Below are 26,159 nucleotides of genomic sequence, written 5' to 3'. Positions count from 1 at the left end.
TACACATACAAGCTCTCATATGTTCTCCCACAACACACAAGCTCTCATTTGCTCTCTGATACATATTCAAGTTCTCACATGCTCACCCAAACATGCACACAAGCTCTCACATGCTCTCTTCCACACATATATTCATACAATCTCTCATATGCTCTCTGCCACATAAACACACATTCAAGTTCTTCCACAAATGTTTCCTCTCTCACACACACAGTTCCTAGCCTCTCCAGATGATCTTTGATTTTCTTTACTTAGGCCATATAACGGCCCATAGCCTTCTAGCTAGTGCATCGAAAACGCGCGTCCACATGCCAGCTAACAGTGTGCTCCGTCGGAGCGCACTGTACTGTATTGGCCTGTTAGTCTTCAGCCCCTGCCATCTGAATGTGGCCAGCGAGGATGGCTTTCCCAAAAGAAGCAGGGTGAACCACAATCCCTTCCAAAAACAAGACACTCCTAGCCTTCACTATCTCTCTCAGCAGGATCCATCGCTGGTGCATGCCCACCTAGAGTTTAGAATGGGCTCTCAAGTCTTTGGTCCCCTGGTGAGAGCCCTTTTGTCCCTAAAGGGTTTCAGGCTTAAACAATCTACTTCTCTGTAACTTATAGTAAGAAGAACCCTCTGGCAGGGAGTGCACGGTGAGGTATCTCTTCTAAAAGAAAACTCCTTAGGGCAAGGCCAGGAGGTGCTACCAGAGTGTGGAAAAAAATACATTTTTACTCTCTGTCTGCTTCCTTAAACTGAACCCACGGTATATTAATATGGCTGGGCTAAATAGCAGTGAAGCATCCAGTCCAGAGCCTCCGGGTGGGAGGGACTGAGGGGTATGGACATACCTGGGAACTTTCTGGATTTGGCCCTGAGAATCCTGAATTCTGGAGGAATTATCGTATCTTCGGCTCAACATCCAAAAACTCCAGGTGCTCCTTCCTGCTCATGCAGCCCAGGAAGAAGACTGCAGGAGCGGCACAGGCAGGAAAGAGGAAGAGTGTCAGATTCGTGCTGCACAGGAGGCAGCCCATGATGATCGGAGAGGCCACGGACTCTATCCCATGCAAGCCGGATAAGAGGAGGCCCAGCGGCAGGGCTGCCACAGATCTCATCCTGTAGCAACGCGAGTAGGAGACATAGAGGTGAGGAGGAGGTCAGGACTCTGATTGAGTGGGCGTGTGAGAGCCAGAGAGCGTGTGAGGGTGAGCAGCCTGTATGTGTATATGAGAAAGAAAGACAGCATGTGCGAGTGAGAGCCTGTGTGTGCGTAAGTGAAGCGTGTGAGGATGAGAGCCTGTTTGTATGTTTTAGAGAGGAAGGAAAGAAGTCAGGAGAAGAGAAAAGAAGCAGAAATAAAAAAGACCATAAAAAAGGAATTAGGAAAAGAATTAGAATGGGAACATAGACTAGATTCAATCAATTAGAAAAATAAGATCAGACAACAAAGTTTAAAAAAAATGTATTTTGATTTTTTAGTGGTTGGTATATGCTATATGTGTTTCTGTTTTACTTGCTCTTCAATATTCTACTGTTCAGAGTCTGGTTTCTCGAGCTTTCCATTTCAGTTTTGTTTGCATGCTTCTGTTTCTAATTTGCAGTCCCTTATTCTGTATTAGGTAAGGTTTGATCTGTGTTCTGCATATGTGACTGAGGTGCAGTATTTCTGTTAGCATGCAGGGACTTGTAGAAATACAGCTTGTTCTGTTACACAAGTATGTGGTATCTTAGTGTTCTAGGGCCTGCTATAATATTTCCATTGCTGTCTTTTTATAGATAAGCTTGCTGCTATTTGAGTCCTGAGATTTAGTGCTGGTATCGCATGCTACAGCAAGGTTTAGGTATCTTTTTTTTTTGTTTGTTACTTCACAAAGTGTTTGGAAGTGGAGGATGTTTGGTTTGCTGTTACTGAGGTGAATGGAAGAGGGGGAAAATTGAGTGAGTGTGCATGTGTGTGAGAGTCTGTGGGTGATTGAGAGGTATGAGAGTGTCTGTGTGTGTATGTGTAAGAATTAGCATATATGTGTGTGAAGAGAGTGTGAGAGTGAACATGCTAGTGTATTACTGTATATGAGAAAATTGGTGTGCATGCTGTTACCAGTGCGTGTATTCCCCCCCCCCCCCCCCCCCCCCTGCGATTCTTACAAAGTATGTTCTAATGCAGGGACAGCGACATCTGGTGGCCAAATCCAGTAGGGGTGCCTGCTTTGGGCCTGCTCACCTCTAAGCTCTGGGGTAATTCTCTTAGGTACGGCCTCTCCTGCAGTGGTGCAGGGCTCAACCGCAGCTGCTCTCATTGTCTTTGCCAGGGTCCCATGCTGCATCAGCATGTCTCCTCCTCTCCTTTGGCAGGCCTTGTGCTTTCCCTGCCAGCGCCAGCAGTCTCAAGGCAGCTTCTTTTCTCCTCAGCACAGGAATAACGTTGCTGCAAGCTTTCTTCTGGCGAGCCTGTTTTCTTCCAGCTTTATCTTCCGAGGATCTTCCTCTGCTGACCCATGCTGTCCCAGCCCTCTCCTCCTCAGTGTCCCAAGTTCTGCGGCAGGAAGGAGAGCACTGAAAGCTGATAAAAAGACACCTCCTGTGGTTCTTCTTCAGCCGCATACTGATGTCCCTGAGCCCCCATACAGAACTTCCAGGTCAAGCTGCTCGCCCCCACAGGTCCAAACCACACAAACATTGGGCCTCTTTTGTTTTGCCACAGTGCCAAGCACAACACTGCTGACACTGCTCCGCGATCATGCCTCAATGGCTCTCGTTCGCCTGGCCCTGCTCTTGTACAGCCAGTCCCTCCAATCACATGAAAGAAAACGGGAAGAGCAACGGGGCAGACAGCCAGCAACAGCAGCAGCAGCATTTTCTCTGGTGAGTTCCTGAACCACCTGGGGCTTCGGTCTTCACTGCACCCTGGGCCTCAGCAAGAGTGCAGCAGCTCCTCCTCATAAGGCCTGCTTGTGTGGGGAGTCCCTGCCTCTCCTTCAGCTGCAAACTCTGGTGGCCTGCTGAGGAGCATGGGGGGATAGTAGTAGTAGGCCTCGTCAGACCACCATACTAACCCCTCCTCTCGGGATGAAAAAAAGAGTAGACCTGTTGTATCTGGTCTGACATCAGTGGTACCACTCGCTGGTAAGTAGCATGGAGATTTTTCCTTTCCTCCCCTACCCCACAGACAAGGCTGCTGTGCATCTTTAATCCATTTAGTCAATGGGGGCATTGTTTCCAAATTTCCCCAGAGCATCATAAAGTTCACTAAAGTCCCTTTTTCTTTACACCCATTTAATGCCCTCAAGCCCCATGTTGCTGGGTGCCATTTTATTTTGCCCCCAATTCAGGGTGTTGATAATAGCAAGGACCATACTCAGTCCCAGGCCCCAGTCCCAGTTATCTTGCGCCAGTCCTTTCAATCCCAGGATGTGGATTCTCCCAATTGTAGGAGGCTTAAAACTCCTAGGCCCATGATGTGCAGGGGGAAACCCACCAAAAGTTCTCTCCTTCCCACAAGTGTTCTCACTGTTTACTGACTAAAGAAGGATGCTTTCCTTTGGACAACTTAAATGGTGTTAAAAAAAAAAAAAAAAGGTTTACTACAACAAAAATAACTTAAAAGTTCAATTCAAAAATGAAATCAATGTCCATGAATCTTCCAAACATTTAACTAAAAAAAAAAAAAGAGTCTGTTAATCAAACTGATATTCTCTGAACCATATGGGGTAGGGACCGTGAAAAAATCCACATTCTTAGGAAACTGAAAGTGGACTCCCAGCAGAAAGACCAGGCCTCAGTTCCTTCAATAGTACTTCTGGCACCGTGGATGACAAAATCCAAAAAAATCTCACAAACACAAAACCTCTCATCAATCTTCATTTCTCTTCTCTTCTCTAAGGCCACCGCAAAGCCCACTTCACTAGCACACTGTTCCCAAGTCTCTTCTGGCAAGGAGGCTTCCCTCCTAAAGAAACACTGGTCCAAGAAAGCAACTTCTACTTAAAAGTTCAATATTCACTTTTCCCTCTGGCGTAGGCCAGGGGGGGCCTACAAAAAGAAAAGTTGCGTCACTCCACAGCCCTTCTCCACTACCCCCCTCTCCCCAGCTCCAGCTCAATTCATCTCCAACTAACTGCACACAGTCAGCCCCCCCAAATATAAGGCCTTGCTGGTAAAATCCCAGCTTTGGGAGAAGGACACTTCTAGGAATGGCCTAAAGGCTACATGTCCCTTAATGATGGTCAAAAAATGGAAAATGGATTGTTAAGGGATCTAAGTATCCTTTACAAATAACTCTACCTTACTCCTGTTATAAAGAGTATGAATAGAAGTGATATGGACACAAATCTGATCAAGCCCAGAGAATTTAGAATCCAGTTTCAAACATGTTAGAGCTGACTTGGAGATTAGTATCAAACTTTGAGCCAGGACAAACCCATCCGGGCCAGAACCTGCAGTAGGTCATATTGAGCTTACTCATTCCCAGAATGAACAGAGTGCAGCTGTACATAATCATATGCCATCCTCATATGTACAGGGCCAGAAATAAGAAATTGGTGCCCATAGGCAGAGTGCCATGGTGGCGCCCCTTTGAAGCAGTGTGAGCATATTGCCCTAAAATAAGCAGAAGTAGGATTCCCTTTGGCCTGGGTTTTTGTCACCTTCGAAATTTGGCACCCTAGGCAGCATATCAGTCCTGGGACACCTTGATTTTGGACATCATTTTCACGTTAAACTGCTCTACCAGTGCTCTGAAATAAGTTGGAAAACAGAAAAGAAAAAGGCAAAAAGGTAGGATTTAGGGGTTGGGAAGGAGAGGGGAAGGGAGGTTAGGGTAGGGAGTAGAGAATGGGGAAGGCCGCAATGCGTTGCCGCTCGAAGTTTGCATAAATCCTCCCCCACCTTGCGCGCGCTGCCCACACATACACGCGCAGATTATAAAATCCGCGCACATATGTGCATGCGGCCCATGTATTTTATAACATGAGCACACATGTTATAAAATCGCCACATCCATGAGATTCAGGGGCATTACAACTGTGAAACAAAGCAGGTTATTTATGCTATTATATGTCCATGTTATAAATTATATATTGGACAAATTAAGAAACACATTAAAAAACGGATTATTCAACATAAAAGTTGTCTCAGGACACACAAAAAAGCAAGTACCAATTGTTTCTCATTGGTTGGATTATAAGCATACTATAGACCAGTTGCAATTTTTTAATTATCCAGCAAGTACCTATGACAAGGGGAGAGGATGTCTCTCTCTGCCTGTGATGGAAAGAGCAAGCTTATATTTTCAAATGGCGTATTACCACTCCTATGGGACTAAATCAGGCGTATATTATATATATATATATATATATCAAAGACTACACCTATTAGAATACAGTACCCATGAGCTGGAAAGAATGCAGTATCATACTACTAGCCCAGAGTGCGCCAGTAGATTCCAACAACCTACATCTATGCAGCATGTAAAAAAAAATCCATTCAAGTCGTTAACACTCCAAGTCATAGTATCCATCTTGCCCAACCAGACTGGATATGAACTACAGGGTACACAGCCAGTAAGGAATGAAAATCTGCTGCATAGATTTGTCCAGAACCAGCAAGCAGGGCCCCTAGTGCATCATGCTTACTAGTTACAGCTGGATTTCCTATCAATCATACACACACATAACCCAGGAAGCAGGCGTGAGCAGAAGGGGCTGTGGCATATTCTGAGTTCAACTTCTAAGCTTCACCCCAAACTGGCAAGCAGCAAGTTCTAAATGTTCCATTCCTCACCATCCCTTCTAATGGGGCTTCTGCTGATAACCTCTGCACCTTGTACTGAACAGGGCCGGATTTAAAATCATGGTGCCCACAGACAGAGGACTCAGGGTAGTGGAATTTTCTTCTGTAAACCAGAGATCAGTGAGGGTGGGGAACTAGTCCCAGTTGTCAGGTGCCTTCAGAATTTGGCACACAAGACATGGGCCTACTTTTCCAATCCCTAATTCCGGCCATGCCCAAAGTATCATTTCTACAACTTTTACCACCAGGAGGAACTTTAAGGAATCCTGAGGCAAGATGAAGTATGAAGTTATTAGGAAAAAGGAAAGGACGGGAGACGGAGTTTCCAAAATCCCCTTTTTCATTGTGACAGGCAGGCTCTGTGCATGCTTTCTCGTTTGTGATCCTGCCTTTGAGTCACACATCATTTACGTCTTAGGCCCTCTCACAAGCCCAGCTCCCTGCTCTGTCACACTTTTTTTTTTCTTCTGAGAATACTGTAAATGGCACACTGTTAGACTTCAATAGCTCTTGTTCCCTTTTTCTCCTCTTTCTTTGTTTTTCTCCTTAAAGCTAACATCCTTTTCCTGCACTCCCAGGGAGAAGGCACTGATAACATTGGGTTCCTGTTCACAGATAAATTCAGGAGCCAGCCAGAATCCACAGTTTCCTTGAATAAACTACGCTACCCTTTTTTCAGAGGCTTTTTTTTTTTTTTTTGCTCCTTACACAGGAACCAGCCTTACATTGTTTGCTGATCTTTGACATTTCCACACTGGATGGGGAAGGTTTGAAAGTTTGTTCCGTTCTTTGTTGCGAGGGGATTTCTTTTTCCCTTACATTTTTTTTTTTACTTCATGAAGTTTTGAGGGGGCTATCAGCAGCCTTTTAAGTCCAAGATTCAGAAAGAACGGGACTTAATGTTCACGTGGATCTGCTAAAATCATGATGGGGAAGTTGTTTCTCGTGTGCTACGTGGCAGGGCTTGTAGAGGTGGCTTTGTCTTTGAAAACTCCACTTGGATACAATAGTGGGACATCTCTCCACCATAGCAGGCCAGAGGCCTATGGGGTGTCCAAATACCCATACCAGGCCCTTTCATACCAGGAAGGCCAAGCCACCGAGGAGAAGGAGAACCTGCTTGATGGTCAAAGTTCCATTTATTCCCAGACCGGAGAAGGGCGAGTGTCTACAACCGAAAGGCCAGGTCCCAGGAGAGGGTAAGCAGTAACCTTAATATAGTAATATATTTTTCAAAGAGTAGGACTCCACATAGAAAAGACCATCTGCCTAGCTTATTGCATCAAATGTAATGTTAAAAGTTTAGCATAGTTAGTTAAAAAAAATATCTATGCTAATGTTTTGCACAGATTTTAAGCATGGTTCTTATTACATTGACTTCCCCCTCCCATATATTTTTACAAAGGTCTGATGGGCTTCTTCACAGAACCCAGAGGCGGTTTGGATACCAAGCTGAATGTGCATGATCAAACATAGCCTGTCCTAAACAAAAGTATGATTAATATGGCACTGGGGAGTTTCCGGAATCATACTCCGCCTCATTAATCTCTGCTTTGTGTGTCTTTATTTAGGACTTTAATGATACCGATGCAGAAAAGAAATGCAGAGACATGAAAATACCTGCATTGGTTGAGATTTTCTAAATTGGCTATTACCTCTGGACTCTTCCAGGAATCTGGCTAGCTTTTTAAATATCACCTTCAATGTAGAGAAAATAAATTACGCTGATTGCAGAATCACTTGTGCAGTGGGTTTTCCAAGTATGCAAATTCAGTTATACGTCATGTAAAAGATTCTCTCTGCATGGTAACATACAGGCCATAGTAATTACTGTGATTCTTGCTTCAGATGCTGGAAAACCTGTGTGCACATAGTACAGTACTTCTGCCCCATTACAAATGTCAAGATCCAGATACAGTCTGCAGATGGATTCCTTTTCTTAGCTGTTATGTGCCTCCTCCTTTACAATATCCGCAATATCTGTTGTTGTTATAGTTGCGATATTCGTACCCAGGTTATTATTGTCTTTAAATGTTTGCGCATAAGTTTACAGTCCTGTAAGGGGTTCATTTTCAATGCCACTTAGGTGCCTAAAACCTGGTATTGTGTTTGGAAATGGCTCTTACCAAATAGACAAGGGCTCTGCGCGCGGAAAAGTACACAAACTGCAAAAGAGGCACAATGCTGGGAAACAGGAGGAGCCTACACGCATAGTTTTTCAATGTGAAAAGTGTGCACTTAAGTTAACCCACATGTTACACCCTCTGAGCAAGAGATGTTAGTTTTACGCCACATAAAATCAATGCGTGTGGCAGGCCAATTATACGAGCGAACCTATACTTTGGTAATATGTTGGCAAACGTTTGCATGTACAGGTTGTAAAAATTACCTCCCTATTAGCAGCTAGAGCATCGAAACCCACCCCAGGCACATTCAAACTCTGCCCAACAAAGAAATTCAAGCTTAAGGCCAGGTTGAGATGAGAGCCAAGATTGATTTTTGAATAACACTTTAATAAAACTTGCTGAAAGATAGCCACCAAGTTAGCAATGGCAACTTTACTAGGCTAAATTTTAAGCGGCAGATTTCAGATACCAGTACTGCCCCTTCCCCAGGGACAGCACGTCAATAATCCTGAAAGATTACATTTTAAAGCATTTGTTAGCCTAGTAACAATATCAGCTGATTCACCTCTATTCAAGTACTTTGAATATTTGTTTGTATCTTACTGAACACAATTTTTTTTATATGTATTTATTTTGGCCTGGCACTCCTCCTTCTCTTGCTTGGGTTTCAAGTCATTTGGACCCTGCCCCTTCCCTCTCATGATATGAGAAGTCAGTGGCAGAGGTGCTTTATTTATGACTACTAGGGATGTGCATTAGTTGCTTTATTCATTTCGGCAGTATGTGCATATCTCATGAATAGATAGCAAGCATGCCAAAATGGATGGTGTACGTGTACGTAGCGGATATGAGATACGTGCATACTGCCGAAATGAATGAAACAAATGGAGCAAAGAATTACATCCCCCAAGTTTCCGCATCCCCTGTCCTCTCCATTTTGATTCCCTCTTGGGGGGCTGTGAACCCGGATGATCATTCAGCTCCATATAAAAAAAACCAAACAAAAATAACACACAGGCCAATCCAGTCCTGCATTCACTTCTCTTGCATCTCTGCACTTCCTAGGATGCAGGACCAAGAAGTCCATAAATGCAATGACAACAAACAGCAGGATTGGCTCTGCCTGTCCTTGAAATGGAGTTATATGATCACCCTCACGTGGGCACTACCCCTGCAGCCAAAGGGAGCATGAGCCAAGTCCAGGCACTAACCCTGATGCTCCAGCACAGCAGAACAAAATCACTGTTCATCAGGTTAGACCCAACAAAAGTCCCACTGGGCTTCACAAATACGATAACTCAGGGGTCCCTAAGCTTTTTAAATAAAGGGCCACATACAAGACTTCAAATTACTGAGAGGGCTGATGGTGGGAGGGTATGAGTTGTCTCTTGGAGTCTGGCCCCTTCAGTGATTCAAAATGTTGTGGAAGAGGAGAGGTAGGCAGCGAGTTTCCCACAGAGGTATAGCAAAAAGGATAAAAACATTCCTCGGAAGTTGGCAACCCTACCACCTGCCTTTCCCCTTCTTCAGCTCTCCCCTGGGGATAGGGTACGAGGTGAATGGCAGAGAGATGCGTTTGTGACATACTCTCTCTTCCACTCACGCTCAGGGCCGGTGCGACCATTAGGCGGGACCAGGTGGTCACCTAGGGCGGCGTCAGTGGGCAGGGCGCCACCGGAATATGCGAGGGCTCCATTTTCAAAATGTGAAAGAAGAGGCGACAGCAAACACGGAGCGCTCGCTAGATTTGTATAAAAATAGAGAGAGAGTGAGAAAGAGAGAGAAACTGTAAGAGGGTAACCATAACTCTATATATCTACTACTGTCAGAGGGCACATTCAACTCAGGATGGGTTGGGGGGGGGGGGGGGGGGGCGGTGTTACACTGGTCTGCCAAGGGCGATACAGACCCTTGCACCAGCCCTGCTCACACTGCTGATACACTCTTGCTTTCTTTTTTCCTCCCCTTTCTCACCCCTCTCCTCCAGCCTTCACACTTCTTTTCCCTCCCTCTCCCCTTGCTCCATTCCTCTCATTCACACTCTCTCCTCTTTCTTTCACCCCTCTCTCTAGTCCTCTCATATATCTACCACCTCTCTTTCTCACACATACACACACACACACACACATGCAAACACAAACACACACACATACTCATCTACACAGGTTCTCAGAGCCTAGGCCTCTTTTTCAGCTGCCAGCAGGATGGGGTACAGTGGTGGTCCTTCCACTCTCTTTGGCCTCAATAGAATAGGCTAATCAATAGCCTGCCAGGTCGTGGCGTGGGTAGCAGCAGGAGTCACGTGGAAGTGAATATCTTCTCCTGCTGCTGCGGGCTAGTCTTACAATATGAGCTGCAAGACCAGGTCCATGACAGCAAGAGATGTTGCTCACTTTATCGCAACTCCTGCTGCTTACTTGGGGGGGGGGGGGTGGGGGTGAGGGAAAGAGGTCAGTTACAACTAATTGGATCGGGCAGGGATTTAGTTTATCCCTGTCTGATCCAATGTATAAGGCTGGGGTGGCAAGCATTTGCCACCCTATGGTGTGCATTCATCTTAAATTAATTTCAAAATCATGATGAATAAGGGCAATTTGTGTCATTCAGGTGGCCTCAAAACAAATTGAGGGTCCCCAAATGAAACAAACCTTATTTGTTGCATTCATTTAAAATAAATGCATTGGGCTTAAACCTAGACCCGAGGCTGGGACCTCGCCTAGGGCATAGGCTAAGGCCCAAAGCAGGGGCCATAGCCTATACCCGAGCATGATGTTGGGGTCTCAGCCTAGGCTCAGGCCGAAGCCAGGGCCTCGGCCAAGACCGGAGCCCCCTGATCAGCACTTACCTAATCTGTCAGGTTTCTGAGGGCCAGGCCGGGTCTCGACATCTAGGCCTCGCCTAGACCAGTACCCAGATCCAGGCCAGATGCCACGGTCCAGTGGGGGAGGACCAAGTCCTGATGCCGGGGCCTCAGCCCAGACCCAGGCCCAACACCTGGCTTGGAAGTCAGGTTCCGACGCCTGGGTTTCGGCTAAGTCCCAGGGCCAGGCCCAATGCCACAACCTGGCCCAGAGGCATTGGGCCTGAGTCTGGGCCAAAGCTCCAGCATCAGGATTCAGCCTCCAATCCAGACCACAGATCAGGCCTGGGCCTAGGCTGAGACCAAGGATTCGGCCTTGCTTAGGTCGAGACCAAGCCTTCGGTCTTGCATAGGACAAGGCTGAGGTTTTGACCTGGGTCTAGGCCTGGCCAGCAGATTCCTACCGGACCAGGTTGATGGGGCTGTGGGGGGGGGGGGGGGGATCCTAACCCTGGCATTTTTCCGGGTGGGAGGGATGGTTTCTGGGAACGGGATGGGAGGCCTTGTTTTTTGTTTTTTTTTTAATTTTGATTTTTTTTTTTTTACACAAATGAAATGAATCAAACATTCTACAAACCAAAATTAGAGGGGAAAAAAATGTCCAAAAAATGATCTGGAAAATGAAAACAAATCTTTTATCCCTGCTCACTCCGTTACTTGTACCCTCACATCAAAAGACTTTTCTGCTGCTGGGGGTCTGGGACACATCAACATGTCCTTCTTCTGCCCTGTTGCCGTGCAAGACTGTCTGGCTGGCAGGGGTTGGTGACCCCCGCCAGCACTTCCTGCTTTTTTCCTCGCTGTGTGTGTTTAAAAACAAAAGATAAAGTGTAAACCTTGTTCTGCAGGCCAGGGAAGTCACTGGGTAAAATTGTCCTTTGGGCTAGATATGGCCTGTGGGCCGTAATTTGGGACCCCCTGATGTAAGTAATCATATACAGTCTGTAGAATCTAATGATGTTTACTTAGTCACCCTTAAACTTAAAATCTCATATAGTAAAAAGATCAGCAGTGAGGTAGAGTTTGTAGGCTAGAAGAGGGACTATAAAACCTGTTTTTCAGTGTGTGTTGTTGGGAGGGGGGGGAGTTTACAGTTCATTATTATTCCATTTACAGTTCATTATTATTCCATTGTCTATTGTGACAAAATGTTATATCTATCGGCATTATAAATGTGGAAATTAGAACCCGAATGTGAATTGCTTTCATTGGCATAAAATATATTTTTTAATTAGGAATCTGATGTCCTATGCTTTATTAATTGGCCATCATTAATAATTTCTTTAGCTTCTTTGCAACAACCAAACGCCTGACAAATCTTCTCTGGTTTATTTGCTGAGCAAGTTCCCACTTACCTTTTATGAAGATGAAACTTTTATTTCCTCATCTCAGGGTTGCAGCAGTCCTAGGATTACCGCAAGTCACCAGGGTACCATCTGATAGAACTTACTTTGGGACAAGTGCTCTGAACAAAAGGAGTAAATAAATATTAATTGCAAGATTTTATTCAACTTTTATTAACCATAAAATTGTAATAAAACATCAATGCAGCATAGGTTACTGTGCAAACTGAGGTTTTGCATATGACACACCTGTTATCACAGGTCATATTGGTTTTATAAATTGCCCAATATAAGGAAGATTGCCGTTGAGGCTAATGTGCAATGGCACAACCACCTGAGCCTTTAACATGCATTGATTTGATTTTCTCATGTTAACAGCCCATGTTAACAACCATGGGAAAAACCCTCAGTGAATCAGGTACTCAGTTTGGAGGTAAATTTTTACATTGAATTTAGCATGTTAAAACTGACATTATTGCAAATAGAACATAACAGCACCTCCTTGAGGTGTAGTTAAAATTCTCACATTAATGGAGGCTGTGTAACTATTTGTATGCATGTTGTTTTTTTTAACTTGTTATTCTTCTGTCCGTTCTTAGGTAATGAGCTGATATGCATAATTTTGCAGCTCATTACCTATTTTGCATAGATTTTGTATTGATGTTCATGATAGCTAAATAACGCATGTTTAATACGCATAATTGGCATAACATATGTTAACAGTATTGTTAGAGGGTATTATACGATAGCCCACAGCAGCGAAACCTGTGCATAAATTAATAAGACTGCTTCTGAAAATCCTTGGGTAACTGATTGAGTACACACATATATAACTGTGCACAAAGTTACAACTGCTCCCAGTAGGGTATAACTTAGGTGGGGTAACTTACATGCAGACTTTCCAAAATCAAAAAGTGAATGTGCCTATAAGTCACAACTCCGACCCTCTGAGATGGAGTTGTGACTCTTCTCAGTACACATAAAAGCTTATGCGGATACGTCTACACACATTGGAACCGGGTCAGTTTTAGAAAAGCCCTTTACATGCATAAAACTGGGACTGTATGCGCACAAATGACTTTGAAAATTACCCCTTAACTGTGCATTAATGACATCACGAATATCAATGCTCTTTTGCTCTTGAATAGAGATGAGCAGTTTGTAACATAGTAACATATTAATGATTTATTTATTTATTTATTTATTTAACAGCTTTTAATATACCGGTGTTCGTGCGAGCACATCACGCCGGTTTACAATAAACTTGAGAAAGGAGGAAATTACAAAAAACAGGGAGTGGGAGATGGAGCAGGCTCGAGAAAAGGGGGGGGGGAGAGGGGGGGGGGAAGGTAGAGGAGGAAGAAGATAGCAGCTGAGAAAGTAAAAGGAACGTAACATTATTTACATGAGAGGCAATAAACGAGGGATAAACATTGTCGAAAAGTTACAGCAGATAATGAAGGATATATGGATTGTATGGAGGATATATATGGAGGCTTATTTACAGTAGTTACAGTAGTTATAGCAGATAGCAGTAGTTATGGCAGATAGCAGAAAAAGGTCAAATGGTCCATCCAGTCTGCCCAGTAAGTTTCTTATGGTGGTAACTGCCACTCTGTACAAGTTATCCCCATGGTTTTTTTTTTGGTAGTAATTGTCGCTGCATGCAGGTTACCCCCAAGCCTTATGTAAAGGGTAACAATATTTACAATCAAAACCAAGCAACTGTCAAACCCATTACAGCATTACTGCTAGCAACATTTTTATGGGGTGAGCAGTAGAGATGTGAATCGGTACCGAACTCGTTTCCGGTATCGGGTTCGTAGTAAAACCGCGGGAAATCTTCATATGCGGTTTTGAACGGTTTTTTTTTCAGCTGTCCAGAACCGGAAAAAAAAAACAACCCACCCCTGACCCTTTAAATCGAATTATTTAGAATCCCCCACCCTCCTGACCCCCCCAAAACTTTTCTAAAGTATCTGGTGGTCCAGCGGGGGTCCCAGGAGCGATCTCCCGCTCTCGGGCCATCGGCTGCCAGTAAACAAAATGGCACCGATGACCCTTTGCCCTTACCATATGATGGGGCTATTGGTGCCATTGGCCGGCCCATGTCACATGGCAGGAGCAATGGACAGCTGGCACCATCTTTAAAAATGGTGTGGGTCATCCATTGCTCCTATCATGTGAAAGGGGCCGGCCAATGGAACCAATAACCACTGTCACATGGTAAGGGCAAAGGGCCATCGGCGCCATTTTGATTAGTGGCAGCCGATGGCCCGAGAGTGGGAGATCGCTCCCGGGACCCCCGCTGACCACCAGGTACTTTAGAAAAGTTTTGGGGGGGTCGGGAGGGTGGGGGATTCTAAATGATTTGATTTAAAGGGCTGGAGTGGGTTTGGGGGTTGTTTTTGAGTGCCCTTTCTTCCCCCCCCCCCCAAATAATGAGAACCCCACAAAAATTTTGTGGGGTTTTCCTATCACTTTCGGGGACCCCCCCCCCCCCCCGATTCCTGACGGATGAGAAAATATTGTACGATATTTTCATCTATCAGAAAAATGATTCACATCCCTAGTGAGCAGACCTCTTGATAATTCAGACAATGCTGCTTGAATGTGCTTTGCTTTTGGAATTGGCGCAGAAGAAGTGCTGTGCTTTATCCCTAATGTCTGTGTATCAGTACCCAAGACCATAAAATTTAGGGCCCAGCGTTGGCTGTCATCTGAACCCAATTCCCCTTTTTCCCCTTCCATCAAAGCAGAGCGATGTTGCGGTTGTGTCACAAACATCAAGGCTAATTGGTTAAGTATAGCAATCCCCATGCCTTCTGTTAAGGATATTTATTTATTTAAAAGTACTTATTTCCTGCTCCTTCCAAAGTTCGGGGCGGGTTACAGTTAAACATGCATAATAGAACATACATAATAAAATAAACAGAGAGAAACTTGACAACATGAATACAAATTAAAGACAAAATGAAATCTTAAAAATTATATAAAAATGGAATCAAATAAAAACAAGTATACGGGGAATGGGAAGTGGGATGATTAGGATGTACATAAACCTGGAAAAGCTTGCGGGAAAAAGTGGTGTTTATTGGCTTTTTTGAAATCTTTCTTGTTTGGGATTAGTCTTAGCTCAGGAGGTAATGTGTTCCAGAGGAAGGGGGCCTGTATGCAGGTTACTCCCAGACACCTATGTTTCATTTCCAACTTCTAGTCTTTAGGGATTCACTGTGTTTTACCCATGACCTTTTGAATTTGTTTACTGTTTTGGTTTTTACCCCCTCTTCCAGAAGGGCATTCAAGGCATCCACCACCCACTCCATGAAGAAATATTTCCTGATGTTGGTTCTGAGTTTTGATCTTTAGTTTTACTGGTTCCTTTCCAATGGAAAAGGTTCAAAGTTCATTCATCATTAAAACCTTTCTGGTATCTGAACGTCTGCATCATATCTTCCCTGCACCTCCTCTCTTCCAGGGCATGCATATTTAGTTCCTTCAGACTCTCTGCATAAGTCTTCCGATACTAACCCCACATCATTTTGGTCATCCTTCTCTGAACAGCCTCCATTCTGTCCTTATCCTTTTTTGAGATACGGGCTCCAATGAATATAGTACTCCAAGTGAGGCCTCACCAAAGACCTGTACAATGGCATTATCATTTATCACCTCTTTTTTCTCTCTTTATGCGGGCCAACATTCTTCTTGCTTTAGCTCTTGCCTTGTCACATTGCTTCACTGCCTTCAGATTGCCAGAAACTGTTACTCCAAGGTCCCTCTTCCAGTCCATGCACATTAGTCTTTCATCCCCATCACATAAAGCTCTTTTGGATTACCACACCCCCGATGCATGACTCTGCACTTCTTGGCATTGAATCCTAACTGCCAAATCTTCGACCAATCCAAGCTTTCTTAAATCACTTTTCATTCTCTCTACTCCTTCAAGCATATCCACTCTGTTGCAGATCTTAGTATCATCAGCAAATAGACAAATTTTACCTTCTAACCCTTCTGCAATGTTGCTCAGAAATATATTGTCAGAATCGGTCCCAAAACCAAACCCTGTGGCACTCCACAGGGATTGGTTTTGGGACCGATTCTCCTGTCAATCAACCAGTTTGTAATCCATTCCACCACCTAGGCATTTTATTAACGAGCCTCCTATGCAGGACCATATCAAAAGCTTTGGTGAAATTCAAGTAAATCATATTGAGTGCTCTTCCTTGATCAGGGGACTTTCAGGCTGATTTGAATTCATAAGATTTTTTTTTACCAAATTTCCTTCCAGATCCACTAGGATGGTCCATAAAAATTTAAGAGGTGGATTTTTCATAGATTTGGCAACATTTGAAAGAATGTCGACTTCCTGTATTTTGAGCTGTATTAAAAAAAGTTAAGTAATACAGCTAGTAGCAGGAACTAAAGAGATACATTACTATATGTTAGAATATAAGCTGCTGCTGCCCCATTTTGTGCACATGAATTATACTTATATGATATCAGGGAGACATGGGTGAAAACAGTGGTGCCACCATCATCCACCACAAAGTGCAGTGCAGCTATTAGCAGGTACATCTGTGCATGTGCCCATTTTTAAAAAATGGCTGTGGGTGCAAAGTGCCCGCGAACAATTGCTCCTGTTTTTTCTATGGGTACTTTTTTCCATAGAAAAGTACAGAAGATAACTTTCCAACAAATGCGCATGGCGGCAGATACACGTGTATATGGGCGCGAGCAGATCCACGCTTTTGTTTTATAAGGTTCGCCTATCTCTATCCCGCAACATATGAGTGTGTGTAGGCTTACGCACAAATCACGCAATGCACTGAAACCACGTATATCAATGTATTTAATACATGGACTTTTCCTATTTTAAAAATATATGCACATATATTTTATGCACGAAAATAAAGTAGGACATACATAAATCGATATAGTTTAAAATACATGTGCATCAATGAAATTACCAGTTTTACCAATTAGTCCACCATTTTCCTAGTCCTTCTCCAGGTCATCGATACCCTCCTGGTTATTGGGCCCTCCTTCCCAGTTACTACATATTAAAGATGTTCAATATCACATGTGCCAGATAATTAGGCAAGTAAGTTGGCAAATTTGCATGCATGTTTTTTTTAAATAGCAATTTACACATGTAAGAGTTGGCCCTGCCCTGGAAAACCCTTAGACCACCCCTTTTTTTTACGAACATATATGTACACAAGAAAGTGAAAATACATGTGTATTTTCAATTTTTATAATACATGGAATACACAAGTAGAGACTACTTGTGTGCATATAAGGGTGGGCAATTTTCAAATGTGCATGGGACTCAGTGCACATAAAAGCCCGCATGTCACCTGGTTTTATGAGTACATTCAGGTGCACAGGGGGGAGGTGTGCTGAATGGCAGGGTTGGGACTTACATATATTACAAAGGATGTGTGAAAGTGCATATGCGCAAGTTATGTCCTTAATAGAGCAGGTGTAATTTTATGTGTGTATTAGCCCACTTATGCACATAAAGCCTCTGAAAATTCAGGGTAATGAATGCACGTAGAAGGTACTCATAGAATTTACCCCGCTCGCACAATTATAAAATTAGCAGCCCTATGTCTGAACCACAAAGGTAGAAAAAAAGCATCTTTTTTCCTGTTTAGTTATTTGTATGTCTGTTTGGGGCACACGTATCTCTCATGTCTTTGCATTTTACACAGTACATGAGAATATGCATTTCCGTTTCTATTTCTCCATTGTTGCACTGCATGCACAATCTGGGTCCTTGGGGGTTCAATTTTTGTCTGTACTTTTCTAATTTCTGGTCACGTACTCGATATTTGGTGAGGATCTGCCTGTGTAACTGATATGCTGTATTCTGCTAGTATGTAGGGTCACTGCAGGTATCTATAGCAGCCCAGTTTGTTTTGGTTTACCAATAGGAGTTGTATTGATAGTATCTGTTGTACTATTTCATCGCTATATTTTCATAGGTAGGGTTGTTGCTATATTTAATACCTGTCTGTAAGGAATACTCTGCCAGTGCGACTGCTACTGCTACTAGGCAGTCAGAGGATTTAGGTAAAGGTTCTGCAGCCCTACTGGATGAAGAGAAGAGAGGGATGCAGATGCTGGATATTTAATTTTTATTTACACACTTATAGTATTTCAACATTACCCATTTATTGCACATTAGATATTATTAAACTAGATAAGGCGCTTGTTTCATAAAAATGGAAAAACCTAAAACTCTATATGCTAAGTCAGATGAAATTCCGAATACCTGTGACCTGGGAGCAGAAAAAAGCTGGTCCCAGCGGTGGTGCTGCTGGCACCACACAAAGGCACATTTTTCTAGGAAAAAAAAAAAAGACTGAAATATGTGGTCTGAAACAGTAAAACACTGGCAGACTATCCAAACGGCAGACTATCCAAACGGCAGACAGCTAGCAAATTCTCAACCCCTCTTTCAACATGGCAGATTCTGGAGGGAATTCCCTCTCCAATGCTGAGAACCAGGATGTGACCGTAGCATGCTATTTTTTACACCATTTAAATGGACAGGTGTTCTATTTTTCATTTTAAAAGTTTTAAAAAAGATTGTGAGTTCACTCATTGTACCTTTGATAAAGTAGAACCAAAGTCCCAGTGGGGGAAGTGCCAAATCCTTGACTGTGAGCCCCTGTCTATACAGGGTAGTGATAGCTTGATTATCCAGTGTCTGGAGTTACTTACATCACAGTTTAACCAATGTTGTGAAGCTTGGCATGCCATTGATTTACATCAGCCAAGAAAAATAATTGAAGGTGGTTCTTGCATCCTTTTCCTTTCAGTACACTTTAGGACTGAACAGAAGAGAGACTGCTTAGAACAAGTGGTAGAATGGTGATCTTTGTGTATTGCAGCGTTGCAAAGGGCGAGACCACCGGAAGAGCCCCTCTGTGCATGCAGCACCTTGTCTGCTTTCAAGATATAAAGCCACAATTGGAGGTCGGATAGGACCTGCCATGTTAACAGAATTCCAATTCTGTACTGATCCTGTCAAGAGCGCAGGCATGTATGAACTGCTAGCGTGTGTGTGTACCTTCCCAAGCCATTTCCGCACATAAAATACTGTTTCACACGGAAAGAGAGATAAGTGAGTTGTTCCCTGGGGGTGCAGGGCTGGGGAGGAGTTAGCGCTATTGTGCATTCTTTGGAAGTTTCTACAGTCCACTTATTCATTTCCCCAGAAAAAGTTCTCGCACTAAAGGCAGGTGCAGGTCTATGCACAGATTTTTTTTTTTCACATTCAATATTCAAAGGGAACTTTTTCCCTGTGAAAAGTGTCATGATGAAGCCGATAGGTAATAAGTATCTGCAGACTTCACACCTCTGTGCATAGCTTGAAAGTGGCCCCCAAACTGGATAAGATGTGTTACCACAGAAAGGAAAGTGAAACTAGCCATAAGATCGAAGAGGATAGCACGAGGTCAGGGGACAGATGTTGCTAATTTGAGGACTGGATCTACAGTAAAACTGAAGTGTGCTGCTAATTAGCAAGAGAAAACTGAGCCAGGACTGTAAGGAGGGCCTGGGTTCGATTGCTGGGCCAAGACTTCTGCTGGTTGGGGCTGGGGATGCTGAGGAGGCAGTGTTCACAGCTTCTGGAGGGGTGGAGGGGTGGGGGAAGGGACGCCCAGCCATCCCGCAATGGAAACACCCAGTGACTGCATGTCAGATCCAAATAATGCCTCTGTGATGCCTGCACTGTGTGATTCAAAATAAAATGTCCATGAAGGGGTCAGAGAGCATCAAAAAGCGGCATTCCTTGGGAAGGGAGGGAGGTTTAGGAAGGAGGAGGAAAATAAAGCCTGTGCATGACATTTTCAAAAGCACAGGTGCTACTGTCTCCCTCTCGACTGCTTGCATATGAGTACGGATGCAAAGTACAGGGTCAGTTTTAACTCACATGCTTGACCCGAATTCTCAAAGAAATAGTGCCAGCGTTAAAACTGTTTGAAACGTGTCCCCTGTTCTACAGTGCCCTGGGAGGCTCCTCTCATGGGTTGGCTATTTAGTTTTGAGAATGGATCAGAACATTATTTGTACATTGCTCTTGTACATTACTCACAAGAGCCCTCTGCTGCTCCTGCTTGTTACTCTTTCTCATTTCTTTGAAAAACATGAGGCATAACATTGTCAATTAGCAATATTGCTAAAATGCAGACTTACAGCTGCCTGTAGCTATGGCTATTGCTTTTCTGCTACCCCACAGTCAATAAAGTTCATCAATGGTGTGGTCAGTGGGAGTCAGCACTGTCAACTGGATTACGTGCTGCCGAGGGTAATAAAACCCTCTACAGCACAGTATTTCGTTTCATAATTTTTATTCCACCTTTCATTAGAAACAGCCGTGAGTTTGTTACAAAGCTCTAAAAAAAAAAAACAATTACACAAATTAACAAAGACACTGCTGTAAAGCTGAGAAAACCTGGCAACCTGCTTCCTATAATCACTCCGGTGACATTTCAGGCCTAGAAAGGTTGTTGGTCGATACAAGAAAGAGTTTACGAGCGGAGGAACGCCCAAGCCTTCCCTGTGCTCAAGATTGATTAAAAGCTTCACCTGAGCTGCCATTCTCAGCCCAAGTCATGAGGGGAAATGAGAACAATGATAAAGCCCACGCAGCACTTTGCCTTCACCACTTTTCCGAGGAAACACCCTGAGATGCAATCAAGCTTCGGCGCAGATGTATAGCACGGCTGTCGGTCCATAGAAGCGACGGGCTGTGCAGTACCAGCGAGGGCGGCTGAGCTTGGAAGGGTAATGTCCCTACCTTCTGGGCCAGGGCCGTCCCGAGGCTGGGTGGGGGTCTGGGATAAAGTAGTGCGTGACTCCGTAACAGGGCAGACAAGTACGCCTGAGATAAATAGGGGAGTCTAAGGCTCGCATTAAGGCTATAAATTGTACCGATTGTTTTGATTTTAGAAAAGGATACAGGAGTCACCTTGAATTTATTCCGAAGTGTACGTGGGACAAAAGGTACTGCCACCCATTATGCATTTATGGGAAAGTACTTTTGAAGCAGCACCTTATTGACGGCTTTACCAATGGTAAATCAAACAGGGCGAGTCATAGGTATGACGAGGTACCTGGCAATTTCTTCAGTCTAATATTTGTAATATTTCTTTTTAACTTTGTTGAGCAAGAGAATATTTTTTATTATGAATCATTGTAAAGCTCAATGTTTACATTTTCTTCTGTATTATTTGTCATACTTTACAAGTTCTTTCAAATAATATAAAAGAGAATACAATATTTTTACAACCTTTTGTTTTGTTCTTACCTTAGCTGTTTTTCTTCAGCTCTCCCTCTCTTCCTTTTTTCTACTCCTCTTGTAGCCCTCTTTTCTGCTTTACGTTTAGTGCCCCCATGTTTCTCTCCCCCTTTCACCTCCTGACATCCCATGTTCTCCTCCTCATCTTTCATCTGAACCCAGAAGCTTTTCTTTCTGCTCCCTCTCTCTCTTTCTCTCTCACACTTTTCTTCTCCCAGCCATTGATTTTTGTTACTCTCCTAATCTTTCTTTTTTATTTCTCAGCTCTCCTTTATCTTTTCCTCTGTCTCTACCGTCTTTTTTGAGTCACACAAGCGATTCAGTTTTCTGCCTCTTCCCCCACGTCGACTCCTGTTAGCTATCTCCAAACAATATATTTTGGACAAATTTATTCCACAAAAAAAAGCGTTTCAGAGATCACGACCATCCTTACCACTAGGCAAACTACTTGAGCCAAAAACCCAAAGGAATCGGCCAGGTGGAGCAGCAGGAGTCCACCCTGTGGCTTCCCACCACTCTACCTCCTCCTCCACGCCAGCACCAAAACTCTCAGTTCAGCTGCATCCCTACCTGATCCCTTGGAAAAGTTATGGGCACAGCAGTGGGGTTGGGCAGAGGATGGGGAGAGATAAGGAGAGGCTGGATAGGGGGCTAGGGGAGACAGAAAATGAGAGTGGACTGCTAGGCAGGGACAGAAAGTAGGGGATGCTCAGAAGAGAATGGTTGGGGGGGGGGAGAGAAAGGGGATGCTATGCTGGAGTACCACTGTCCAAGGAGGAAGCACGGTGCCAGAGCCACCACTAGCAAGAGGGGGATAATTCACGATGAAAAAGCAGAGTGGCTCAACACAGCACTGCGTGTACACGTCCCACAAAGAAATCTCAGATCAGCCAGACTTACCCAAGTTAGGGATCGAGCACTGTCCCTGGCAGGGCCATTACTATGGAACAATATGGCCATTGAAATAAGAATAAAGAGTAATTACAAACTATTCAAAGGAAATTTAAAAACCTGGCTTTTTAAACAGGCGTTCTACAAAGCAAACGGAGAATAAGTTGGGAAATAAAACTGGCGGTAGTGCTCCAGCACCCAGCACTTAGTTTTCTATGTGCATTTTCTTTATTTTAAGACCCACCACTAATTTTAATTAATAGTATACAGCTCACAGATGAAAAGGACAAGATTTATGACACTCACTCAAATAGTCTTTATTTTGAAAATTGATGTAACCGAAACCTCTTGGCACTCTTATACACGTAATACCCAGTTCTTTATTGAACATATCCATTTGTGCCTTTTTGTAAACCGTTGTGATGGTATATAACGTAACGATGGTATAGAAAATATTTTAAATAAATAAATTAGTTGGGGGGGGGGAGGGGGAAGAGTGTCCTCCAAGGCTGAAGATTTGCCAAGAGCAGTGGTTCTCAACCTTTTTTCCGCCATGACACACCTGACAGATAATGCTCACGTGTGTGACACACTGCACATTATATTCTGCAGCTGAAGTTTAAAAATTCTAAATATTTTACTGTGAAAAATGATGCAAGAGAGAAAATATTCTTTAATTTAAATAGCTGCTTGTAAAAAAATATTTATTAACATTTGATTACTTTCACAAAAGTTTGAATCTTCACTTACTTTCAGGCCAATACAGAAAAACCCGCGGGACAGCCAGCGAGCGCCTGCTCTCCCAATGCGCGTCCAGGCCACTCTCTTGGGTGGGCGATTCAGTAAAAAAAAAAAAAAAAAATGTAAATGAGGGCCCGCGGTAAAAGGAGGCTCTAGGGACACGTGCGTCCCTAGCGCCTCCTTTTTGACAGAAGTGGTGGCTGTCAGCAGGTTTGACAGCCAACGCTCAATTTTTCCAGCATCGGTTCTCGAGCCTGTTGTCAGCCATGGGTTCGGAAAATGGACGCAGGCAAAATTGAGCATCTGTCTTCCAACCCGCGGGCAGATTTTACTTTTTTTTTTTTAATTTATTTTACTTTTGGGGCCTCCGACTTAATATCGCTATGATATTAAGTTGGAGATTGTACAGAAAAGCAGTTTTTTCTGCTTTTCTGTACACTTCCCCGGTGCCGGCTGAAATTAATGCCAGCCTTTGGCAGGCGTTAATTTCTGAAAGTAAAATGTGCGGCTTGGCTGCACATTTTACTTTCTGGATTGTGCGGGAATGACTAATAGGCTCATCAACATGCATTTGCATGTTGCGGGCGCTATTAGTTTCGGGGAGTTTGGCCGCGCGTTTTCGACACGCTATTACCCCTTACTGTATAAGGGGTAAAAATAGCGCATCGAAAAAGCACGGCCAAACGCGAGCTAACAGTGCACTCTGCCAGAGCGCACTTTACTGTATCGGCCCGTAGTGAGAAATATGGGAATGATGTTTTGATTCAGGGTGGAACAGTAAGCAAATTCTCGTGCATCTCACTGTCAGCCTCAAGAAGATCTGAACTCTTCTGGAGTTTATATAGAGCAGAGCAAGGATGTTAACATAAAACATAGTAACATAGTATTGTCAGCAGAAAAAGACCAAATAATCTATCCAGTCTGCCCAGCAAGCTTCCCATAGCAGCTCCGTGCAGGTTATCCCCATGTGTCTGTTAATGGTAGTAACTGCCGCTCCGTGCAGGTTATCCCCATGCCTTACATTAAGAATAATAACACTTACAAGCAAAACCAAGCAACTGTCAAACCCATACAAAATTACTCCAACATGTTTACATAGAGCGCAGCCTTCCTGATAATTCAGACAATGCCGCTTGAACGTGCTTTGCTTTTGGCTGTAGAAGTTTTATTCCCAATGTCAGCATATCAGTATCCCAGACCGTAAAATGTTTCCCTTTTCAACATGCCATACAAAAAAATATATTCAAATTCTGGTATCCCCTCAGTAACAGGACTTCAAAATCCCTCCTCTGCCAGATACTTTGTGAAATAACATGAAAACCTGCTAAAAAAAAAAAAAAAAAAAGACACTTAGAATCTATACAGCAAACCTGTCATACCAATACAGCACTAACAGCCAGGACTCAAACAGCAACAACCCTTCCTATGAAAATACAACACTGCAAATACAGAACACAATACACTTCCAGTTGCAAAAACAAAACAAAGCAAGCTGCAGTGCTAAAGATGCCTACACAGAGCCAACATGTTAGTCCGCAGAATCCCTCACCTCTGTCACCCACGCAGAGCACAGACTGAATAAAGGACCATAAAATAAAAACAGAAATATGCAAATATTGAAACCCTGAAAAGTCAGACTCTCTGGGGCAACTTTGAAACTGTGTGCAGAAGTATAAAGTCCACAAAGAGTTTTTACCCATAGAGTTTACGCCAATTTCCAAAGGGAAAATATTTCCTTTTGAAAAATGAGTTGGAGAAGGCACGTACGTGCACAGACTCTCTCCTACTACTTTGTTTGGGTACTTTGTTTGGACTAAAAAACATAGGTACTCCCTGCTCTGCACTCTCCTCGAGCAGCAGGCACATGTGGCTTTTTAGGAAGCATATGTTTGTTTATAACATTTTTGGTGACACACTGCTTGAGAACTACTGGCCTAGAGCATAGGCCTTGCACTAGCCCTGGCTGATGTAGTTTAATTTGGATTTTTTTGGCAATGGAAGGTTTAGTCCTCCAGGTGTGGTCAGGATTCAAATAGTTTTGTGCGGTGGCAGGATCATGCTAACCTCTGTTATTGTACAGCTTCTGAGTCTTAGTCAAAACGTCAAGAAGGCTCCATTTTCTGCTCATGGCTCGACCTTACCTTTGATTTTATGCAAGAGATCTGTTCCATACTTTACCCAGAGTTTACAATTCTTAGCTGGTCTCTCCTTCCTGCTGATGAACAGCCTTCAGAATTCAGAGGCTCAAGGCCTTCTGTTTTCATCCACAGCAGCTTTTAACCATATGTCTGCATGTTTTCTTTTATATAAATTTACTTCTAGTCTGACCTCTAAACAGGGGGGTCAGCAGAGGTTTTGCAAACTGAGGACCTGATTCATCAAAATCTTTTCTCATAGACACAGAAAAACCTTAATGGACCAGGTCCTTAGTGCTGGTATTGATTTCATTCAACTTCATGTTCACAAAGTAATGTTTTAAAATAAATTTCTCCCTTCCTAATCCATTTTGCATGCTCCCCTTATCTGATAAATATTTCTATCTGTTACCCTGTCCATTTTTCATTCTCCTTTCCCTCATTGGCACTGACATAAAAGGAAGTTGCAACTGGGGTCAGGAAAGGGACCACACTGGGGAACATGCTTTTCCTGTCATTGCACTGATGATTAAAATTTAGCCCTGGCAAATGGCTGGAATTCCTAATTTCCCATACTTAAGATGAATGCACTCTCTTTTCCGGCCAAAATATATAGTATTTTTCTCCTATCTCCCTCCTAAATATGTCCTTTTTCTAATGCATTTCAATGAGAGATATTCCCCAGCTAAGAGGCTTTCAAATGTTGGCACATACTTGAATAGAGCAGTAGCGCAGATATAGATTCTTTCTCCTGGCCCCAGCCACCACTGTCTCCTATCCTATCCTATCCAGCTACACAAAGCAAAGCAGTCCCCCTGAGTCATGAGACGTGAAGCAAATCGCCCCCTTTCAATTTCCTTGTGACTGTCTCACTCTGGCCTCTTCGGTGGAATCTGTATATAGTTTAGCTCTGCCGGTCTGGTTTATAACTTATTCAGTATAAGTTTTCTCCTCTTGTGAAAATCTTTCAGAAC

At 43.5% G+C, this 26,159-nt stretch overlaps 1 protein-coding gene across 3 annotated transcripts in view; it reads left to right on the top strand.

Annotated features, from left to right (window-relative positions):
* The first annotated feature begins 6,537 nt into the window (after positions 1 to 6,537).
* Positions 6,538 to 26,159, top strand: part of MMRN2 (multimerin 2) — a 113,477-nt gene continuing 93,855 nt past the window's right edge. For 2 of the 3 annotated variants that reach the window (XM_029609337.1, XM_029609336.1), the window contains exon 1: positions 6,538 to 6,975. In XM_029609337.1, the coding sequence (XP_029465197.1) occupies positions 6,701 to 6,975 (275 nt within the window). In that variant the 5' untranslated portion in view covers positions 6,538 to 6,700. Of the gene's footprint in view, positions 6,976 to 20,788; positions 20,905 to 26,159 lie in introns of those variants that run through there. The other variant, XM_029609338.1, reaches the window with a different exon arrangement.

Source organism: Rhinatrema bivittatum, chromosome 7 (assembly GCF_901001135.1).
Source record: "Rhinatrema bivittatum chromosome 7, aRhiBiv1.1, whole genome shotgun sequence".
Classification (NCBI taxonomy): domain Eukaryota; kingdom Metazoa; phylum Chordata; class Amphibia; order Gymnophiona; family Rhinatrematidae; genus Rhinatrema; species Rhinatrema bivittatum.
Note: the sequence above shows the minus strand (reverse complement) of the source record. Positions and strands in the feature narration are given on the sequence as shown.